Source organism: Leptopilina heterotoma, unplaced genomic scaffold (genome assembly GCF_015476425.1).
Source record: "Leptopilina heterotoma isolate Lh14 unplaced genomic scaffold, ASM1547642v1 Lhet_237, whole genome shotgun sequence".
In the NCBI taxonomy this organism is placed as follows: domain Eukaryota; kingdom Metazoa; phylum Arthropoda; class Insecta; order Hymenoptera; family Figitidae; genus Leptopilina; species Leptopilina heterotoma.
Genome location: NW_025110953.1, coordinates 290314 through 311758, shown reverse-complemented (window position 1 = coordinate 311758; position 21445 = coordinate 290314). Strand labels below are relative to the sequence as shown.

At 22.2% G+C, this 21445-nt stretch overlaps 2 protein-coding genes across 2 annotated transcripts; both read left to right on the top strand.

Annotated features, from left to right (window-relative positions):
• The first annotated feature begins 1327 nt into the window (after positions 1-1327).
• On the top strand, positions 1328-12112 carry LOC122502766 (endoplasmic reticulum resident protein 44). Its single transcript, XM_043612966.1, has 6 exons — positions 1328-1491; positions 2470-2542; positions 2997-3152; positions 4874-5174; positions 9011-9306; positions 11264-12112. Exons 1-6 carry the CDS (start codon positions 1435-1437, stop codon positions 11608-11610), a joined length of 1230 nt encoding a protein of 409 aa, XP_043468901.1. The 5' UTR covers positions 1328-1434; the 3' UTR covers positions 11611-12112.
• Positions 12113-16732: 4620 nt separating this feature from the next.
• LOC122502728 lies at positions 16733-21445 on the top strand. Its single transcript, XM_043612903.1, has 2 exons — positions 16733-17172; positions 20256-21445. Exons 1-2 carry the CDS (start codon positions 17101-17103, stop codon positions 21378-21380), a joined length of 1197 nt encoding a protein of 398 aa, XP_043468838.1. The 5' UTR covers positions 16733-17100; the 3' UTR covers positions 21381-21445.

Here is a 21445-nt window from a genome sequence, read left to right as displayed (position 1 = left end):
AGACAATTATTTCTTACTATATATTTTATTCTAAAAATCAATTATTTATCTATATTTACAGTCAATTATTTTTTACTAAGAATCAATTGTTTTTTTAATAACAATCAAATATTTCTTACTACAAATCATTTTTTTTACTAAATATAAATTATTTTTTAATATCAATCGAATATTTTTTTACTAAAAATCAAATATTTTTTTACAAATAGTCATTATTTTTCACTATTAAGAAAATATTTTTATTAAAAATAAATCATTTTTTACTAAAAGTTAATTTTTTTTTTAGTAAAAATTATTCATTTTTACCTAGAGTCAATTATTTTTTACTAAAAATTGATATAAGTTTTACTAATCTTTTTCTAAAACTCAGTTATTTTTTACTGAAAGTAAATTATTTTTTAATAGCAATAACTTTATTACTTTATTATTAATAACTTAATTCTTTATTATTATTAAATTATTTTTTTATTACCAAACAGTCAATTATTTTCTACTAAAAATCAATAATTTCTAGTAAAAATTAAGTTATTTTTCTCAAAAATAAAATATTTTTTTACTAAAAATGAATTATTTTTCAGTGACAATAAATCTGTTTTTAATGTCAATCAGTAATTTTTTTACGAAAATCAATTATATTTTTACTATAAATAAATTATTTTTTTATTAACAGAATAAGTAATAATTTATTAAATTAGTTTTTCACTAAAAATTTAAAAAAATTTTATTTACCACTAATCAACTATGTATTTGTTTAAAAATAAATTTTTTTACTAATAGTCAATTATTTTTTACTATTAATTATTTCTTTACCAAAAATCAATAATTATTGATTGTTAATAAAAAAATAAGTAAGTAACAATTGTTACTAACAATTTATTTTTACTAATAATCGAATATTTTTTACTTGCGATTATTTATATTCTATTGACCTTCAATTATTTTTACAAATTGAAAATTTAAAAGATATAGAATAATTTACTGTATTTTTAAGTTATTTAATTAAAAAGTCAAAATTTAAATAAAAATGCATATTAAAAACAAAGATTTTAATTAATATTGAAGTTAATTTATATTATCTATTAATTAAGTATTTACTTAAATGTAAATAACTATTAAATAATAATTATAAGATAATTAATAATAATAATTAAAATTTATATTATTTATTAATTTATTAATTTTACCCAATAATTATTAAATTTTCCCGCGCTTCCAATAAACACCTGTCATTGGATGCACACCTGTCAAATCATACAAAGCAACGTGCCAACAATCGATGTTTATATATCGATTCTAAAACCGGTTTTCGAGATTCGATACTTGAAATGATTCGAGGCGGTTGATGACAGAGAGAAGTGACACACCGTAAATTATATTTCACTTTGCTAATGTGTGTTAAAATAATTACAGTGTGAACCGAGTCAACTCTAAAAAATGTTGGTTTTCTGTGATAATACCAATATGAGACTCGTCGTTCTTTCATTTTTATTGGTAAGTAAATTGATTCATTTTCAACACTAGACATTTTTTTCTATTCAACATCGAATCACATATAGACACAGAAACTGTCATTGCTGTCTAGTGACACGTTTCTACTTTACAGCTGACAATATTGTTTCAAACCTTTTACAATTATAGTCATGCAATACAATAAATATTCATTTACATGACTTAATTAAATATCAATTGTTGGTGTTTATAGAAAGTGACATAACCTATAAACATCGGCATATAACCTCAAAATCAACACAATTTACAATTTTTCATATAGTCTATACTTCCTGCAGTAAACGTCACTTGTGATAATTAACATTTCAATCTTATCTGTGTATGTTTTTTTTATATTAATTTATTAAATGTTTGTTTAAACATTGAAAATTTCCAGCTGTTATGGAAAATATTTCGATGTAAATTTTGTATAATTTAGGAGCAAGCGGACAAAAGTTTGATAAGTCCATTTTTTAAAAAACTTTTACTTTGCATTTTCCAAAAATGATAATTATTTAAATTTCCAAATAAATCACTATTACATTAAGTAGAAAATTGTTAATAAACAATTATATTAATTTAAAAATATTTGTACTCAACCAACAAGATTTAAAATTTTAGTTTTTTTTTAACTAAAGAAATGCCCAAAATAATAAAATTCATTATTTATCATTCACTTTAATTAATAATGAGACTTCTAAGTCCAAAAAAGTATTCTGATATAAATAATTCAGTATATTTTTTTCTATTTTGAAATTAACTTTGGTTATGTGTGAAATTGTATTTGTTTAAATTTCTCAAAATAATTAAAAAATGGACTTATCCACTTTTGGCCGCTTATTCCTCATATGTAAATGAAAAAGTGGATTTAGATTCATTTCGTTTATTAATATTTTTCAAATTTGTTTCTGTTTTTTATTCACTGTCTATTTTATTATTTGTTTATGCATTTTAAAATATTAATTTATTATTTACGTTTAGGTGTCTGTATGGTGCAATGGAGCAAATGGTGGTGCACTAACACTTACAAAAGAGAATTTTGATATGACAATAGGTAAGTGTGTTTTGAAATAAAATTACATTAAATCTATTATTAGATATCTTTTTTACGATAATAATTTTCTATTACATAATAACTATAAAATTACAGTTTTCATGATAATATAATTATTATTCCTGTAATTTGAAAATTTTTATCAATTTTTTTTCAGGGTCATCTTATTTTTAAATTAAATTTACCATTTTTCTTGTTATTTTAATAATGTTTAAAAAAACATTATTGTAATAAAAAGAAAACGTTTTTTTCCATTTTTTGGTTTCGTTTATCATTTTCCGTGTGTTTTATGTTTATTCGTTATTATAAACAAGGAAAAGTTGTTATCTGCTTAATACAAGGTTCGAAACGTATACTCAAATTTTTTTTTACAACACGTTATCTGAGTTTATTTTTAATTAAAAATGATTTCAATATTATGATTGATAATCAAATGATTTTCTTTCTTTTTCAGCTTCAAATGAATTAGTGTTTATAAACTTTTATGCAGATTGGTGCCACTTTAGCAATCTATTGAGTCCCGTTTTTGACGAGGCTGCAGATAAAATAAAAGAAAAATTTTCTCAATTAGGACAAGTAGTTGTAGGTAAAGTCGACTGCGATAAACAAGGTGAGTTAAAAATGTCTTTCTGGCAAATTTAATGAATAGACAAAAAAAATTAATTACCATTGATAAAGGTATCTTATCTTATTCTGTTTGGGAAAAAAAGTTTGTAAAAGCGTAAGAAATTAGTACAAAACATAACATCGAAATTAAAATAACAATCAAATGTGTTATTTTTAGAATTATTTTTGAAAACATTTAAATACGATGTTTTTTATTATTTATATGAGTCATTCCATTATATTTCGACTAAAGTCGTTGCTGACTAATTTTAAAAAATTATAATATTTTGCAGGAATGATGTTAAAGATATTAGGATCACCGAACAAAAAGAATTTTTTAAATATTTTTTATATTTATTGTAAAATAAGCATCTAAAGTATATGAAGTCGTAAAAACTGTCACATTTTCATCTATTAGAAAATATTAAAGAAAACACATAATTTACTATAAAAATGTAAAAAAGTTATAAGAATTTATTAAGAATGAATTGTTTTATTATTATAAATTGATAGAAACAATTATTAATAAGAAATATTAAATAAAAAAGGATTTTAAAGTTCACCTGCCAAATAACCTAATTTTGCAAATTTCATTCACTAAATGTGAGAAAGAGAAATCATTAAATTGAATAAAACCTTATGAAATATAAAGAACCTGTGATTAACTTTTAGTTTTTCTTATCACTTTCTTCCTTTTTTCTTCATAAATGTTAAAAAATAAGCAATTAAAACTGGCACTTTGCTTATTTTCACGATTTTAAAATGCAAATAACTTCTGCCCAGAAAAATGAAAAATTACGAAAATTGGACAATAATTATTTGATCACTAGATACACTCACTGGAAAAAGATTTTCTTTGGTCCCGAAGCTATTTTCCGAATTCATTAACTTTAAACTTTTTACTATTTTTATCAGGTTAATACATGTGTTTTTTAAAGGACGAAGTTAGCTCTTCTTGTTTAATCGTTTTGAACCAACTTCAGTTTTAAAAAAATCACATGTATTAACCTGATAGAAATAGTGAAAAGTTTAAAATTAATTATTTCGGAAAATAGCTTCGGGACCAAAGAAAATCTTTTTCCAGTGAGTGTATTTAGTGATCAAATAATTATTGTCCAATTTTCGTAATTTTTCATTTTTCTGGGCAGAAGTTATTTGCATTTTAAAATCGTGAAAATAAGCAAAGTGCCAGTTTTAATTGCTTATTTTTTAACATTTATGAAGAAAAAAGGAAGAAAGTGATAAGAAAAACTAAAAGTTAATCACAGGTTCTTTATATTTCATAAGGTTTTATTCAATTTAATGATTTCTCTTTCTCACATTTAGTGAATGAAATTTGCAAAATTAGGTTATTTGGCAGGTGAACTTTAAAATCCTTTTTTATTTAATATTTCTTATTAATAATTGTTTCTATCAATTTATAATAATAAAACAATTCATTCTTAATAAATTCTTATAACTTTTTTACATTTTTATAGTAAATTATGTGTTTTCTTTAATATTTTCTAATAGATGAAAATGTGACAGTTTTTACGACTTCATATACTTTAGATGCTTATTTTACAATAAATATAAAAAATATTTAAAAAATTCTTTTTGTTCGGTGATCCTAATATCTTTAACATCATTCCTGCAAAATATTATAATTTTTTAAAATTAGTCAGCAACGACTTTAGTCGAAATATAATGGAATGACTCATATTAAATGTAATGTAAAATTTTCAGATACGATAGCGTCTAGGTTTCAAATCACCAAGTATCCAACGTTAAAATTAGTAAGAAATGGCCAACCGGTGAAAAGAGAATACAGAGGTCAACGTTCAGCGCAAGCATTTCTTGATTTTATTACCAAACAATTGGAAGATCCAATCAAAGAATTTTATGATGTAAAGGATTTAAGTGATCTTGATGATAAAAAGAGAATGCTGATTGGTTATTTCCCTAGAAAAGATATTCCTCAATATGAAATCTATCGACGAGTCGCTACAAATCTCAAAGATGACTGCCACTTCCACGTTGGCTTTGGGTAAAAATTTTAATTATTTATTATTTCAGGGTTGCCACAAGTCAGGGAATTCAGGGAAAAGTCAGGGATTTTTATTAAGAGGACTGGAAAAAATTTAATTTTTAGAATTCATAAGAAAATTTGGAATTTTTGTGTCTTGTTTGCTTCGTAAACTATAAAATTACCACAAATTCTTTAAAAAAAACTTAAATTTTTTCTATTTCTAATAATAATTTCTTTTTAAATAACTTAATTCTTCAAGAACTATGATAAAATTATTACTTGCAAATCATAGTTTGAATCAAAAGTTTCAATTTGAAATTTTATAAAATTTCAATTTTGAATGAATTTAATTAGAAACCCTAAAGAACTTAAATTTTTGAAAAATTTTAATAATTCAAATTCATCAAAAATTAGTTAAATTTTTTAATGTATATTTAATTAAATATTAAAAACAGTGAATTTATAGAACAATTTTAGGTAAAAACAATTCAAAAATTTGAATTTTGGAGAAGTTACAAATGGTTTCAGAAATTCAAAAATTTTGATAAATTCCTTTGTAAGAATTCAATTACATTCAAAATTTTTTTTAAATGTTCTTAGCAAGAAGTAAATTATTTTTATAACTGTATTTTAATTCTGACCCAAAATTCAATTATTTTCAATAAATTTGATAAAATCCTTTTCAATAATTCAATTATTTAAAAAAAATTTGATAAAATCCTTTTCAATAATTCAATTCTTACAAATAATAATAAAATTCTTCTCAGGAATTCAATTATTTTCATAAATAATTAAATTCTTTTTAGCAATTCAATTATTTTCGAAAATTTTAATAAAATTCAGAGCAAGAATTTTATTATTTTCATAAATAGCAAAATTCTGCTCAGGAATTCAATTATTTTCAATAAATTTGATAAAATAATTCTAGAAGATTAAATATTTCAAGTAATAATAAAATTGTGTTCAGCAATTCAATTATTTTCAGAAGTAAAAAATTACTTCTCCGAAATTCAATTATTTTCAAAAATTTTTCTAAATTCAATGATTTTCAATATCTTCCATTTTAATAAAATTTTCCAAAAGAATTCAAATATTTAAGGAAAATTTTGATAAAATTCTACGCAAACATTTAATTATTTTCATAATTAATAAAAATTTCACAGGAATTAAATTTTTTAAAAATTTGTTGATAAAATTCTTTATGAAAATTCAATTTTAAGAAACATTCAGTTAGTCAATAAATTATTTATTTTTTTATTCAAATAATTGAATTGAATACAATTGAAAAATTTTCGTCAAGATTTTATAAATAACAGATTTCTTCATAAAATTTTAATTCTATTCAAAAATTTTAATACAGTTTTTAGCAAAATTTCAATTATTTTATTTATAATTTTCTAAAAGAACTTAATTATTAGAACAAAATTTTGATAAAATTATACGTACAAGCATTTAATTATTTTTATAAATAATAAGAATTTCACAGGAATTCAATTATTTTCAAATTTTTTATAAATTTCTTCGCAATAATTTAATTATTTTCATAAATAATAAAATAATTTATCGAGGAATTTCAATTATTTTAAATTCAATTTTAATCAAATTCTTCGAAAAATGTATCGTTATTTTTAAGAATTTTATTATAATTCGTCGAAAGAATTCAATTATTTAAAAGTTATTTGATAACATTCTTTGAGAATTTAATTTTTAAAAAAATTAAATTATTTATTTTTGTATTCCAATAATTGAATTCTCGTAGAATTTTCAAAATAAAAATTGATTTAAAATTGACTTTCAGTTAAAATTTTTGATAATAATTGAATATTAAAAGCATTACAGCGTTAGTTTTTAGAAATAATGGAGTTTTAAAAAGGTTTCAAATTAAAATCTTTGAATATCTGAATTTTATCTACGTTTAACTATAAAAATGTGTAGAATTAATTTTTTTGAAAATGTTTAATCGGATTTTTTAAAAATTATTTGAAGTTTTTATTTTCTAAAATCTATTTAATTGAAGAATTTTTCGAATAATCGAAATTTCACATAAAATTGAATTCTAAACAAATAGATTTAAAAATTCTTAAAGAACTTTTTCAAAAATTATTAAAAAGAATTGTTTTAAAGAAGAATTTTAGTTCAAAATTGTAGAAAATAATAATTGAATTGAAATAATAAGAATAAGTTTGCAGAAATTACAGTAACAATATTACAATTAAAGAAATTCGTAAATAAATATAGTAAAACATTTTTTTGAGTAAAATTATTTTTTGAGTGAATCAGAATATTCTTTAGGGTCAGGGAAAAAGTCAAAATATTTTCTGGAAAACAGGGAAAAGTCAGGGGAAATCAAAATTAAATTTTTGTGGCAATCCTATATTTAATTTCTATCGTATTTAACTTAATTCTTTTTAAATTAAAAAAAACTGTGTTGATAGAAATGTACAAAATACAATTAGTTGTATTTTGTAATTTTCCAAATCAATAATAATATGATGAAATATTTTTGTTTAACAAGCATTTGCTCCAATGAAAAGTGTGATTTAGGACAAGTCTTTTTACATTTGTGAGTAGTTATTTAAAAAAAACTGCACTGTAGCTTCTGCACACACATAATGTTGACAATTTGATCTTTTGAAATTACACCAAAATTCATATTCTCTGGTTTTGGAGTGTTAAACACTTTTCATAAATTACACGTCTTTAATGTTTGTTTCTAAATTTAGCTTTTGCTAAATGTTGTTAACAAAAATTGTTTCATGTTAATCTATGTGTGTAAAGTTCTCAACATTTATGATCAAGGATTGAAAGAAAAAAATACTTTCCCTGCCGAAAACAATACAAATTTTTTTACAAATATTTATATTTTCTTATTACTAATTAAGAAGTTATGCAAAATATTTTTATACAAAACTTTATAATTTCAATAAAATCAACGAGAGGAAATAATATTTTTCTATCTAAATTTTGATATATTTTTGTATAAAAAAATTTTTTGCACAGTTTTTTCATCCAAAATTTAAAAACAAAAATTTTCTTGATTTTGTCATGGAAAATATTTTTTCTCTTTCAATCGTTGATCATAAAGATTTAGAACTTCACTGATGTTTTAATTTTAGAAATTTATGTTTATTTTTTAATTTTTATAATGCAAAGAAAAGTTTTCAGTTTTATGTGACTAATAAAAGAATGTAGACCTCGGATAGAAAAAAAAAATTTTTTATGCAGAAAACAATAACACACTTTGTTTACAAATTTTTCATTTTTAAGTTTCCGATCAAGAAACATTGTAAAAATTATAAACGTTGTGAACTTTGCTGACGTTTATTTTCGAAAAATTACTTTAAAATATTTTCAAAAAACTATTATTATTTATAATTTTTTTATTTGAATTTTTTAAATTTCAATTGTTTTGAAATTAAAGTAAATTACTTTTTTTAGAGAATTCACTGTTTTAGAATTATTGTTAAAATCTTGGAGCAAACAAAATTTTCAGAATGTTTATTTAAAAACCTTTGTAAAATTAACTAGTTTGGAAAATTATCCAAAATTTTTTCAAGATATTCAAATTTTTTTTGAAATTTATAAAAATTTAATCCCTATGAATAAATAAGTATTTTATTTATTTTACAAAATTATTGAAGTTTCAAATAATTTAGAAATCAGGAAAATACAAAATAACAGTTTTGTAGAAACACTGAATAAAATAAACGACTTTTTCGACTTTTTTGTATCTTTTTATCGAGCGAAGTAACTTTTTTTACGCCTTACAGTCGATCCGAGGTCTGCGAATTAAGTTAAATAAAAATTTAATTTAATATCAAGAAATTTCTAAAATATTTTATTTTTGTAATTAGAGAGGCGAGCCAAGCCATGCATCCACCATCCGAACCAATCATTGTCTTCCGCTCGGATAAAGCTCTTTCAAATGACGATGATGAGATTTTCAAAGGCAATTTAAATAGTTTTGACGAACTTCATATTTGGGCTCAACAAAAATGCGTGCCTCTCGTCAGAGAAATCACTTTTGAAAATGCCGAGGAATTAACGGAAGAGGGACTACCGTTTTTAATTCTTTTCCATGCGCCCGATGATCATGAAAGTATTAAAGAGTACAAAGATACCATTGCAAATACAATGACGACCGAGAAACGTAAGTAGAAATAAGTTTTTGAATTTTTGTTTTCTTAAAGTTCTGAACGTTCTGATTTTTTTTTCTTTTGAATCAAACGAGTTTTCTCTGTTTCAAATTTAAATATTTATAAAAATTTACTAAAAGAAGGAGAAAATAATGAATTGAGCAGTACAATGTTTAATTTAGCTTTTTTCATGTTTAATTCATTAATTTGATCAATTTAATTAAATTTTACTTGGGTACTTAGTTAAGAATTATTTTTAATAAAATACAAATTAAATGCAGTAAAAATTTGTTTATTAGAACTTTCGAAACTTTAGAAAGATAATTTTTTTTTCAATTCTATTCATAGATTTCTTTTTACGATTACTAACTTTATTAATTAAATATTCATTCAAATTTACCTAAGTAAAGTTTACAACTTTATGATCCAACGATTGGAAGAAAAAAATATTTTGATTCTAAAACAATATTTTTTGTTTACAAATTTTTATTTTTCGATCGCTGATGAAGAAATATTTTTTTACAAAAAAGTTTTTAGCTAAAAATTTGAATACAAAAATATTTTCTGTATTAAATCGTTGATTGTAAATGTAAACTTCACCAAGTTTTGAATTTATAAAATACAGGCCTTGAATAATTTCGACTTTTTTGTCTTTGTTCGACTTATTTTCAAAAACTGCGACTTTTTTTTACTTTTCTTCCAAATATTGCAGAAAATATCACATTTTTAGAATAAAATGCAACTTATTTCGATTTTTATAGTGTGAAAAATAATTATAGATAAATCTTTCAAAAATTAATTTCGAATAATTTTAAAAATAATTAAATTTTAAAAATATTAATACATTTTTGAAGAATTGAAATTTTGTAAAATTAAATTGAAAATACTTGATTTTTTGAAGTATATTTTACTACAATTTTTGAAAATCAACTTTTGAGGAAGTTTCATTGCAAATTTTGAAAATAATTGAATTCACAAAAATTTTAGTAAAAAATCTTCAAGAGTAAATTTTCGAAAAATTATATTACAATATTTTTAAAAAACTAATTTTTGGAATTATTTTAACATATTTTTAAGATTCAATTATTTTCTTCAAATAAAGTAAATTAAATTAAATTCAATTTTTCAGTTATGTATACCTAATTGAAAAACTACTATCTAGTTCGAAAATTATTTTTTAATAGTTAAAGAAAATTAATTTTAAGAATTTTTTTAATAATTTTTTAAAAAATAACCTTTATAATCTTTTTTAAAAATAATCCTAATATCTTAAAAAAATAACATTGACATTTACAATTATTATAAAAAATTCAATTTTCGTACAAATAATTAAATTCTCAAAATTCGGAAAATTATTAAAAATAATTGATTTAGTAAAGAAATTTAGTTAAAATTTGTAGAAAATAATTTAATTTTGCAAGGTTTGTATTTGTAATTTTTGGAAATTATTAAATTTCAGAAGGTTTTAAATTGAAATTTTTTAAATTTTATTTCTAGTGGAAAAAGAAATAAGTATTTAAATATTTATTTAACAAAATTATTGAAGTTTTGAATAATTGGATCTATTTTTAATCGAATAGAGCGATTTTTTTGCGCCTTAAAGTCGATTCGAGGCCTGAAAATAGAATTTAAATTTTTAATTTACCATTTTTTTATTTTAACAATTTAATTTTAATTTATTTAATTTATTTGATAATTTAATTTTAATATAATTTTTTGACTTTACCACTCGGTAGTCTTAATAATAAATAAATCTTTGAGATTATCTCCTAGACAAATTTTACTCGGTATGATCGTTAATCTCAAAGTTTCATTTATAAATTCATTTAATTTATTTGTCAATTTAATTTACAAACAATTGATTAACAGAATAATTGTTAAATTCTTTAAATAACTATTATACATTATTATAAACATTACAATGTTTAAAATTATCTCAATAAAAATAATAAAAAAAATTTTCGTTTTCAGAGAACGTGAATTTTTTGACCGCCGACGGTATTAAATTCGCACATCCTCTACATCACTTGGGAAAATCAAAAGATGATTTGCCACTAATTGCAATTGACAGTTTCAAGCACATGTACTTGTTTTCGAATTTCAAGGACATGCGCATTCCCGGCAAATTGAAAACATTCCTCGATGATTTATATTCGGGTAAATTGCATCGTGAATTCCATTATGGTCCAGATCCAGAACTCGATCCAATGCAATTGCTCGCCGATCAGGGAAAGGTTCCAACAACGCCACCCGAGTCGACATTCAAAAAATTAGCGCCAAGTAAAAATAGATACACATTACTTCGAGATGAACTGTAAATTGAAAAGAAGAAGAAAAACAAAAAATGCTGCAGAGAAAAAGAAAACAAAATGAAAGAAAATCAATTTAAATGTCAGGAATGTTTAATTCTTTTTTTTAAACTTGCTGATGCCTTTTTGATGAAAGAAAAACAAAAAGTTAGAGATAAGTCTTTTTTTCAATTGTGAATCGAGAAGAAAGGAGTACTATTCACGATTGATTAATATTTAATTAATTGAGAAGGTTTATTTTCACCCCCCTTTAATAATTGAGAAGGGAATTAATTAATCGTGATTGGTAAAATTTTATTTATATATACATAGATATATATATTTTCAATGCCAGTGTTTTCGATTCTTTTGGATCGCAGTGATGAAAACTAATATGGAATTTTAGGCGGATATATTATTGTCCCCTTTTTATAAAGCATGTGTCACGGTCCATCGAGTGTCGATTTTTTTATATATATTAATAAGCAAACTCGACACAATGTATAAAGGTATAAATTATAAATTATAAATTGTAAAAAAAAACAAATAATTAGTTTGTCCTAGTGCCTCGTTTTAGAGCCGTTTGACTAAAGGTGAATGAATCGAGAAGAAAGAATATTTTCTTTTTAATCGTAATTTATTATCCCTTTTTAATTAGCTTACATAATATATATCTATATTTGTAACGCAAATTCCACTTATCCAAGAAACTCTGCCAAATTTTTTTTGAAACTTTTCAAAAAAATTTTCAATTATTATTCAATTAAATTTTTTATATGCAATTAAAATAATTTTTCATAATTGATAATTTATTACTGAAGAAAAGAAATTTTATTCGAAGAAATATATTTTTTTAATAGTTTAAAAAAAATATTTTCTTCGTAGGAATTTTTTTTACAAAACATCATTTCAAGAAAAAAAAAGAATGAATATTTTCATCGTTATTATTGTTATTGATTAATTTAAATATTGTTTACGGAATTTTTTTACTGTTGTAAATTTTAAGCTCAACTTTTAATGAAAGAATTACTTTTGTATTCAGTTGAGGAGCAAAATTGAAGTAAATTTTCTCTCGTCAATTTTCTTAGAATATATTTTTTCTAAAATTTTTCTAAAAAAGTTCTTTTTTGCAATTCTACGCTCCTTGATTTTAAAACAAGAGTTAGTTGTAATTTTTCTTATACGATAAATAGTAGGGATTTTAATATAAAGAAAAAAAACTTGTAATATTAATAAATAATATAAGAATAATAATAATAATAATAATAATTTTTAAATTCAAGCACAATATGAATGCATTTTTGTGAATAAACACTAGTTGAGAATTTTTCTTTGGTTTTTGGAAAATTATCTTCAAATAGAAAATTATTACAAAGTGTGTTGTGTGCAAGTAATTTTTGAAGTGATAGGGTGAGGGTAATTGTTTTATTTCTCAGGGGGTGTGTTTTATAGAGACCATTCCATTGATAGCATTATTAGAATCTAAAAATAAAAAAAGAACTTGCGATCGATGTATTGGTACTCGTGAAAAAAAACTATTGTATGCGTGAACGATGGTATTATATTTATGTTAATAAAGACTTTCTAAGTCAGTGATTCATACGAAAATTTTGCTTCTATTTTTTTCATCGAAAGTCCTCGACGAAGAATGATTAATAAGAATAATAGTAATAATAACAATAATTATAATAATAATAATAATAAGTATAAAAGTAGTATTAATAATAATATAGTAATAATAATTACTATTACCTCAGGTAATCAAAATTTTGTTACTATATATAAATATATGAATAAAATTTTTTCGAAAGTGAATCACGACATTGTTTCGAATGTTTCAGGAAGGTGATTTTTCAATGAAATAGAAGAAATTTACAACCCACGGAGAAATTAGAATAGAATGAGTTAATTAGATGCACATGAGATAATAAAGAAGACTAGGGAGTTAAAAAAAAGGAAGTAGCAGGAGAAACTAGACGATCCCTTTTGATTGAGAAACCTCTTCGAGATTCAATGTTCCACTGTTTGGATTAGAATAATTTGCGGATGCGTGACTTAGTATCGTTTAGATCTCATTTTTATTATGCAATTCGATTGTACAGGATCAATCTTCAACACAAAAGAAAGACAGAGGTAACGCTGAAAATTATTCATTAAATAAGTCACTAGGTTTTGTTTCTGTGAAATTTTTTTTCCATATTTTCATTATTATTTTCGTTTCTTACTTTCGTTAAAATTATTAAACTATTGAATATTTTTCTCATTTTTACAGATTTTTGTAAAATATTTAAATTTGTTGATATTTTAATAATTCTTTTTTTTCTAAAAAAATATTTTTCTCCTTTTTACAAAAATTACTTATTTTAATAATTGAAAAACAAATTTTTAAAGCCATGAAAAAATGAGAAACTAACTTTGCTTATTTTAATTTTATTTACAGAACATTGTTTTTTATAATTTAAAAAATTATTCTTAACTAAATAAATTTTTAATTACAATATTATTTCGTTTTCTTGCAAAAAGTAAACTATTAAATATTTTCCTCATTTTTTTTTTTGCACAAATTGATAAACTGTTTAAATTAATTAATAATTTTTTGTTCCTAAAGTTTCCAATGTTCAAATAAACGACTATATTTTAATTTTTTTCTTTAACAAAAATTTTATTTATTAAAAATTGTTTTTTATATTAAGCACATCATTTTTGACTAAATAAATATTCCATTACAAAATTTGTCATTTTAATTTAGTAATTTTTTTAAATATTGGGACAGAAAAAAATATTTCGTTCACTTAAACGTCCAAAATTTTTGGCAAATATTATTTTTTTCCAACAAATATTTTTATTTAAAGAAATGTTCAATTACAATATTTTTAATTCTAGTCTAGTAATATTTTTAAATATTGGAGCAAAACAACGATATTTGTATTTCTTCTTTGAATTTTAGTTTTATTCACAAAATATTGTTTTTTAAGATTAAAAAAAAATTTTGTTTAACTTCATAAATGTTCGATTACAATACTTTTTTATTTTGATCTAGTAATTTTTTTTAAAAATATACAATATTTTTAAAAATTACATTTTTTGTAAACAAAATTAAAATTAAAAGAAATAATACAAAAAATCGTCATTTATTCAAGCGTTCGACTCAACATTATTAACCAATTAAAATAGTTTATTAATGTGTGCAAAAAAGAGAAAATTTTTGTTTGAAAAACAAATTAAAAATTAGTAACCAATTTAAATAATAAAGGTATTTAATAATTTGATAATTTTTGACAAAAGAAGAAAAATATTTTTTGGATAAAAAAACAAAAAGGAAAAAAAAGAAATAAAACCAAACATTATACTTCGCAATAGTTTTGATCGTTCAAATCAACGAAATAATTTTTTGTGTCCCAATATTTTAAAAAATTACTAGAATAAAATAAATAAATTAACACTTAGGTATTACAAAAAATATTTTGATAATAAAATTGAAATTAGTAAAAGTAGCAATAAAAAAATCGTCATTTATTCGAACGTTCGACAAAACATTAGTAACCAACTAAAATACTTTAGGAATTTTTTTTTATTATTAAAAAAATTATTTTTAACTAAATAAATTTTCAAGCAATTTTTTTAACTTTAGTAATTTTCAAGTTATTGGAGTACAAAAAATGTTTCGTTCATTTGAACGTTAAACATTTTTAGAAAATATAATTTTTTACTTTTTTATTCTAATTTACTTTTATTTTTCAATCTAAAAAATTTTTCTTATTTTTACAAAAATTATTCAGTTTACAAATTTTTGTCATTTTTTGCACATAGTAACAAACTATTTAAATTGGTTAATTTAACGTTTTTTTTTTAAACAAAATTTTTCTCATTTTTGCAAAAAGGATTAAACTATTAAATATTTTCTGAATTTTTGCCCCAATTAATAAACTATTTAAATTAATTAATAATTTTATGCCCCTAAAGTTTTGAACGTTTAAATGAACAACGATATTTTGATGACTTGTTCTAATTTGAATTTTATTCACAATTTATTGTTTTTTATAAATAAAAAAATTATGTTTAACTAAATAAATGTCAAATAGCAATATATTTTTCATTTTTAGTAATTTAAAAAAATATTCGAGTACCAAAAAATATTTTGTTTATTTAAACTTTCAAAACATTTGAAAAGCTTTAAAACTTTTTTTTTAATTCGTTAATTTTCTTTTACTTTTTTTCCAACAAATATTTTTCTCTCTTTTGCAAAAATTATGGAACTATTAAATATTTCTCTCCTTTTTTTTGCACATGTTAATAAACTATTTAAAGTAGTTAATAATTTTCGTAAAAAATGGAAATAAATCGGAAAAAATGTTGTAATGTACAAAGGAAAAAGTATTTATTTATTTTTTTTACTTTGAAAAAAATTGATGACTGTCATGACAAATCTATATATTTATGTTTACTATATATAGTATTTCAGAAACTTTTGTGTAATAAGAGAGATGTGTAGGTTGGTGACCTTTCACTGTACTCTTGCAAAGAGGCTATAATGCCAAGGATGATACCAGAGAATACGTATATTTTCTTTTCAAAACATTTATTTCATTTACTTATTGATATTATCGTTTTATCGTAAACATCAATTTGTATTAAATTCCAATTCATGCAAAAGCTATTGTTTTGGAATTTAAAAGATTTCACATTTTTTTCATTCAAAAAGAAATTTAAAGAGCATTTTTGTTTTAATTTCGAAATTTTACTTTATTTTTAGCACAATAATAATTATTATTTTTATAATAATAATAAAAATAATAATTATTATTATTATTGTCAAATTAATTTTACGAGGCCTTTAAACGGATTTATTTAAAATTATTTGAATATTAATAATTTAATAATTGTCACACAAAAAATAATTTATTTTTTGTGTGACATTGGTGTGACAATAATTGTGAGAATTCTGACGGACAATTTTTCCAATCTTCGATAAATTTGATCGTAACACTCGAAGGATATTCTGTAAAGAATAAAATTCCTTGAACTGATTGAGAAAAAAATAGATAATAACGCTCTAGATTCATCGAGAAATTTGCAATCTGATATTCCTTTTAGAAAATAATAATAGGATTTTGATTGTTTGTATTGAAAGACAAGTATAAACTGTTTTAATCGTTTATTGCAATATTCAAAGAAGTTTGGAATTTAAAATGAAATATATTATTTATTCCTTTCACATATGCGGAATTCTTGACGTTCAAGTGTCATTGAACTGTCAGTTACTATTTTATTATGTTGACAATAGCACGTGCATGCGTGAATTTTATTTTGAATGGGGTGAATTTTTAAAGGGAATCGAAATTTAAAAGTATTTATACAAAACAGGGAAGGAGGTGAATCGTCCTCTACATCCTAAACTTATCCTTTTCACTTTCACTTTACTCATCTCATCGACTAAAGGTTCTCTGAATCTCCTGCCCACTCTTCAGTTTTGAACTGCTCTTATATCGTGAACTTGATTTTTCCTCGACACTCATTATCATGCACCGATTTTTCATTTTCTGCCTCATGTGCCCTGTGATTTTAACTCATGGATTTGCGCGGGAAACTTTTGTGAGTACATCGGAAAATTTATTTTTAATTCAAAAATTTTCATTATTTCAGGGTTGCTACAGGGATTTTTATTAAAAGTACTGGAAAAAAATTAAATAGTTAGAATTTATAAGAAAATTCTGAATTTTCGTGTCTTTTTTGTTTGACACATAAACTATGAAATTACCACGAATTCTAATATAAAACCTTTAATTTTTTCTATTTCTGACAATAATTTCTTTTTAAATAACTTAATTCTTCAAGAAGTATCATAAAATTCTTACTTGGAAATTAATTAAATTAATTGAATTTTAAAAGAGTTGCGTTTATAATTTCCATAAATAGATCAACTTCAAATGGGTTTAAGTTTATATTTTATCTCAATTTTGAATGAATTTAATTAAAAATTTTAAAGAACTTAGATTTTTGAAAAATTTTAATTATTCAAATTCTTCTGAATTTAATTAAAGCTTTTAATATTATTTAATTAATTATTAAAAATAATGGATTTATAGAAGAAATTTATTAAAAAAAACACTTAAAAAAATTTAATTCTGGAGAAGTTGCAAATAATTGCAGAAATTCAATTATTTTCCAAATTTTTTATAAAATTCTTTACAAGAATTCAATTATATTCAAAAAATTTTAAAATGTTCTTAGCAGAAAGTAAATTATTTTTATAACTATTTTAATTCTGCTCCGAAATTCAATTATTTTCAATCAATTTAATAAAATCTTTTTGAATAATTCAATTATTCCAACCAATAATAAAATTCTGATCAGAATTTCAATTATTTACATTAAATAATTAAATTCTTCTTAGAAAATCAATTATTTTCGAAAATTTTAACAAAGCTCAGAGCAAAAATTTTATTATTTTCATAAATAACAAAATCCTTCTCAGCAATTCAATTATTTTCAATAAATTTGATAAAATCATTCCAGAGAATTCAGTATTTTAATTAATAATAAAATTGTGTTTAGAAATACAATTATTTTCAGAAGTAATAAAATTCTTCTCAACAATTCAATATTATGTTCAAAAATTTTTAAAAGTTCTAGTCAAAAATTTCAATTATTTTTATAAATAATAAAATTTTTCTCCGAAATTTAATTATTTTCAAAAATTTGAATAAAATTCTGGTCAAAATTTCAATTATCTTTATAAATAATAAAATTCTTCTTCGGAATTCAATTATTTCCAATCAATTTGATAAAATCTTTTTGAATAATTCAATTATTTCAACCAATAATAAAATTCTGATCAGAAATTCAATTATTTTCAAAAATAATTAAATTCTTCTTAGAAAATCAATGATTTTCGAAAATTTTAATAAAGTTCAGAGTCAGAATTTTATTATTTTCATAAATAACAAAATCCTGCTCAGGAATTCAATTATTTTCACAAAATTTGATAAAATCATTCCAGAGAATTCAATATTTGAATTAATAATAAAATTTTGTTTAGAAATTCAATTATTTTCAGAAGTAATAAAATTCTTCGCAAAAATTCAATATTATGTTCACAAATTTTTCTCAATTCAATGATTTCCAATATCTTCTATTTTAATAAAGTTTTACAAAAGAATTCAATTATTTAAGAAAAATTTTGATGAAATTCTACGGAAAACATTTAATTATTTTCATAATTAATAAAAATTTCACTGGAATTCAATTATTTACACAGTTTTTTTATAAATTTCGTCGCAATAATTCAATTATTTCAAATAATAATAAAATTCTGCTCAGAAATTTAATTATTTTCAATAAATTTGATAAAATAATTCTAGAGAATTCAATTATTTCAAATAATAATAAAATTTTGCTCAGGAATTCAATTATTTTCATAAATAATTTAATTCTTTACTGAAATTCAATTATTTTCGAAAATTTTAATAAAGTTCAGAGCAAGAATTTTATTATTTTATAAATAACAAAATTCTTCTCAGGAATTCAATTATTTTCAATAAATTTGATAAAATAATTCTAGAGAATTCAATTATTTTCAAAAATAATCAGATTTTTACATGGATTCAATTATTCTGATAAATAATAAAATTCTTTTTAGAAATTCAATTATTTTCATAAATAATAAAACTCATTGTAGAAGTTCAATTATTTTTAATATAATTTTAATCGAATTTCTCGAAAAATGTATTTATTTTGAAAAATTTTATTATAATTCGTCGAAATAATTCAATTTTTAAAAATAATTTGATAAAATTCTTTATGAGAACAGGAGAAAATGGAATTTCAGTTAAAATTTTAGATAATAATTGAATATTAAAAACATTATATCGTTAATTTTTAGAAATAATTGAATTTTGAAAAGGTTTTAAATTAAAATCTTTGAAAATCTGAATTTTCCCTACATTTAACTGTAAAAAATCTGTCGAATTAATTTTTTTGAAAATGTTTAATTAGATTTTTTTCAAATTATTTGAAGTTTTTATTTTCTAATATGTATTTAACTGAAGAATTTCCGAATAATCGAAATTTCGAAAAATTGAATATTGTAAACAAATTAATTTGAAAATCTCAAAGAATTTTTTCAAAAATTATTAAGAATAATTGATTTAAAGAAGAATTTCGGTTAAAATTCTGGAAATTAATAATTAAATTAAAATGATGAAAATAGTTTTGAAGAAGTTACAATAACAATATTCTTATAATTTAGAATAATTATTTTATCACTCGATCATCTATAATTTATTATTAAAAAACATGAAGAAATCAATCACTCCGAGTCGAAGACTCGGAGGGATCGATTTGTTCATGTTTTAAAATAATAGTCTTAAAAGTTGTTGAATTTGAAATTTTTTTAAATCTTAATTCCTGGGGAAAAAGAATAATGATTAAATTTTAGGATTAGGGAAATAGTCAAAAATTTTGTCTGGAAATCAGGGAAAAGTCAAGGAAAAACAAAATTAAATTTCTGTACCAACCCTGATTATTTTTTAATAAAACTATTTTTTAATTTAAAAGACATTTTTGGCCAAAAATATCTTCTAAATTAAAAAATAAATCCAAAAACTTATTCTTTTATAAAAAATATTTTTTAATTGTATCACATCTTTTTTAAATCTCTTTTCTTTTTCCTGCAGAACACAATGCCACCGCCGGTAGTGACAAATTTCACGTGTCGTGGTCGAGAAATGGGCTTCTACGCAGACTTGGAAATGAATTGTCGAGTTTATCATAATTGTGACGATCATGGAAATAAATTCACCTACTATTGTCCAATAGACACGGCATTTCGTCAGGAGGCAATGGTTTGCGATCACGCTCATTTAGTTAAATGTCAAAGTGTCGAAGATAATCCGCCCGACAAGAGTGACGAACATTCTCGACAATCGAATGCGGACAGAAAATTTGCCGGTTTCTCTCGTTCTTTTCGCATTGGACAAGATAATAATAATACGCCTGTGAATTCAGTGAAAAACAAAAATCCCACATTTGTCCTAAGTTCTAGTGTCTTTCTACGAAATCGAAGTGATACATTGAAAAAATTATCGACTACCTATCAGAATAATGATTTTAGTTTCACGACAAAATCGCCAAATTTCATCAAAAAGGATTTCACTACGATGACGACAACGTCGACGACGACGACAATTCGTCCGTTTAATCGTAATTCGAATTTTGATTTTCTTCAAGCACCGCCGAAAAGTACTGTGAAACCAATGGAAAATCGGAATTTTTTCATCAATCGTCAGGATGTGTTTCCCAAGTCAAAAAGTCGACCTCTAATGTTCCTCGAACCGCCTCCGTTTGACGGGGGAAAACCCGTGGAATTAACGACAAAAAAGCCGACGATTAATTTTGCGAATAATAATTATCCCTATATGGAGACATTACGATCAATTCAACGTGAATCGAGAAAGGAGAATTCATTTTCAGCGACAACGACTAGACGATCAATTACCACGAAATCGATACCGAAAACTGTGACGGAAATTCCGTTTACTATATTCACGGCATCGTTGAAACCATTGGTACCCAATGAAGTGGAGTATGATCCTTACTATCCGAAATTTCCTACGTCCACGGAAATTCATTATACACTGAAAGAGCCGAGTCGTAATTTCAAACCATTAAAATTGGCAACGAGGAAACCGCCAACGGATTTACATTTGAGAATACCTTCTGTGCTGCCCGATTTGAATAGTTTGGAAGACTTGGTGGATCGAAGGAAGATTTTCTATATTCCAAAATCGAGATCGAATTGAAAGTTTTTATTCTGTTTATATATTTGTTAAATATTTAGTAAAATATAGTCTCACTGAAAACGGAA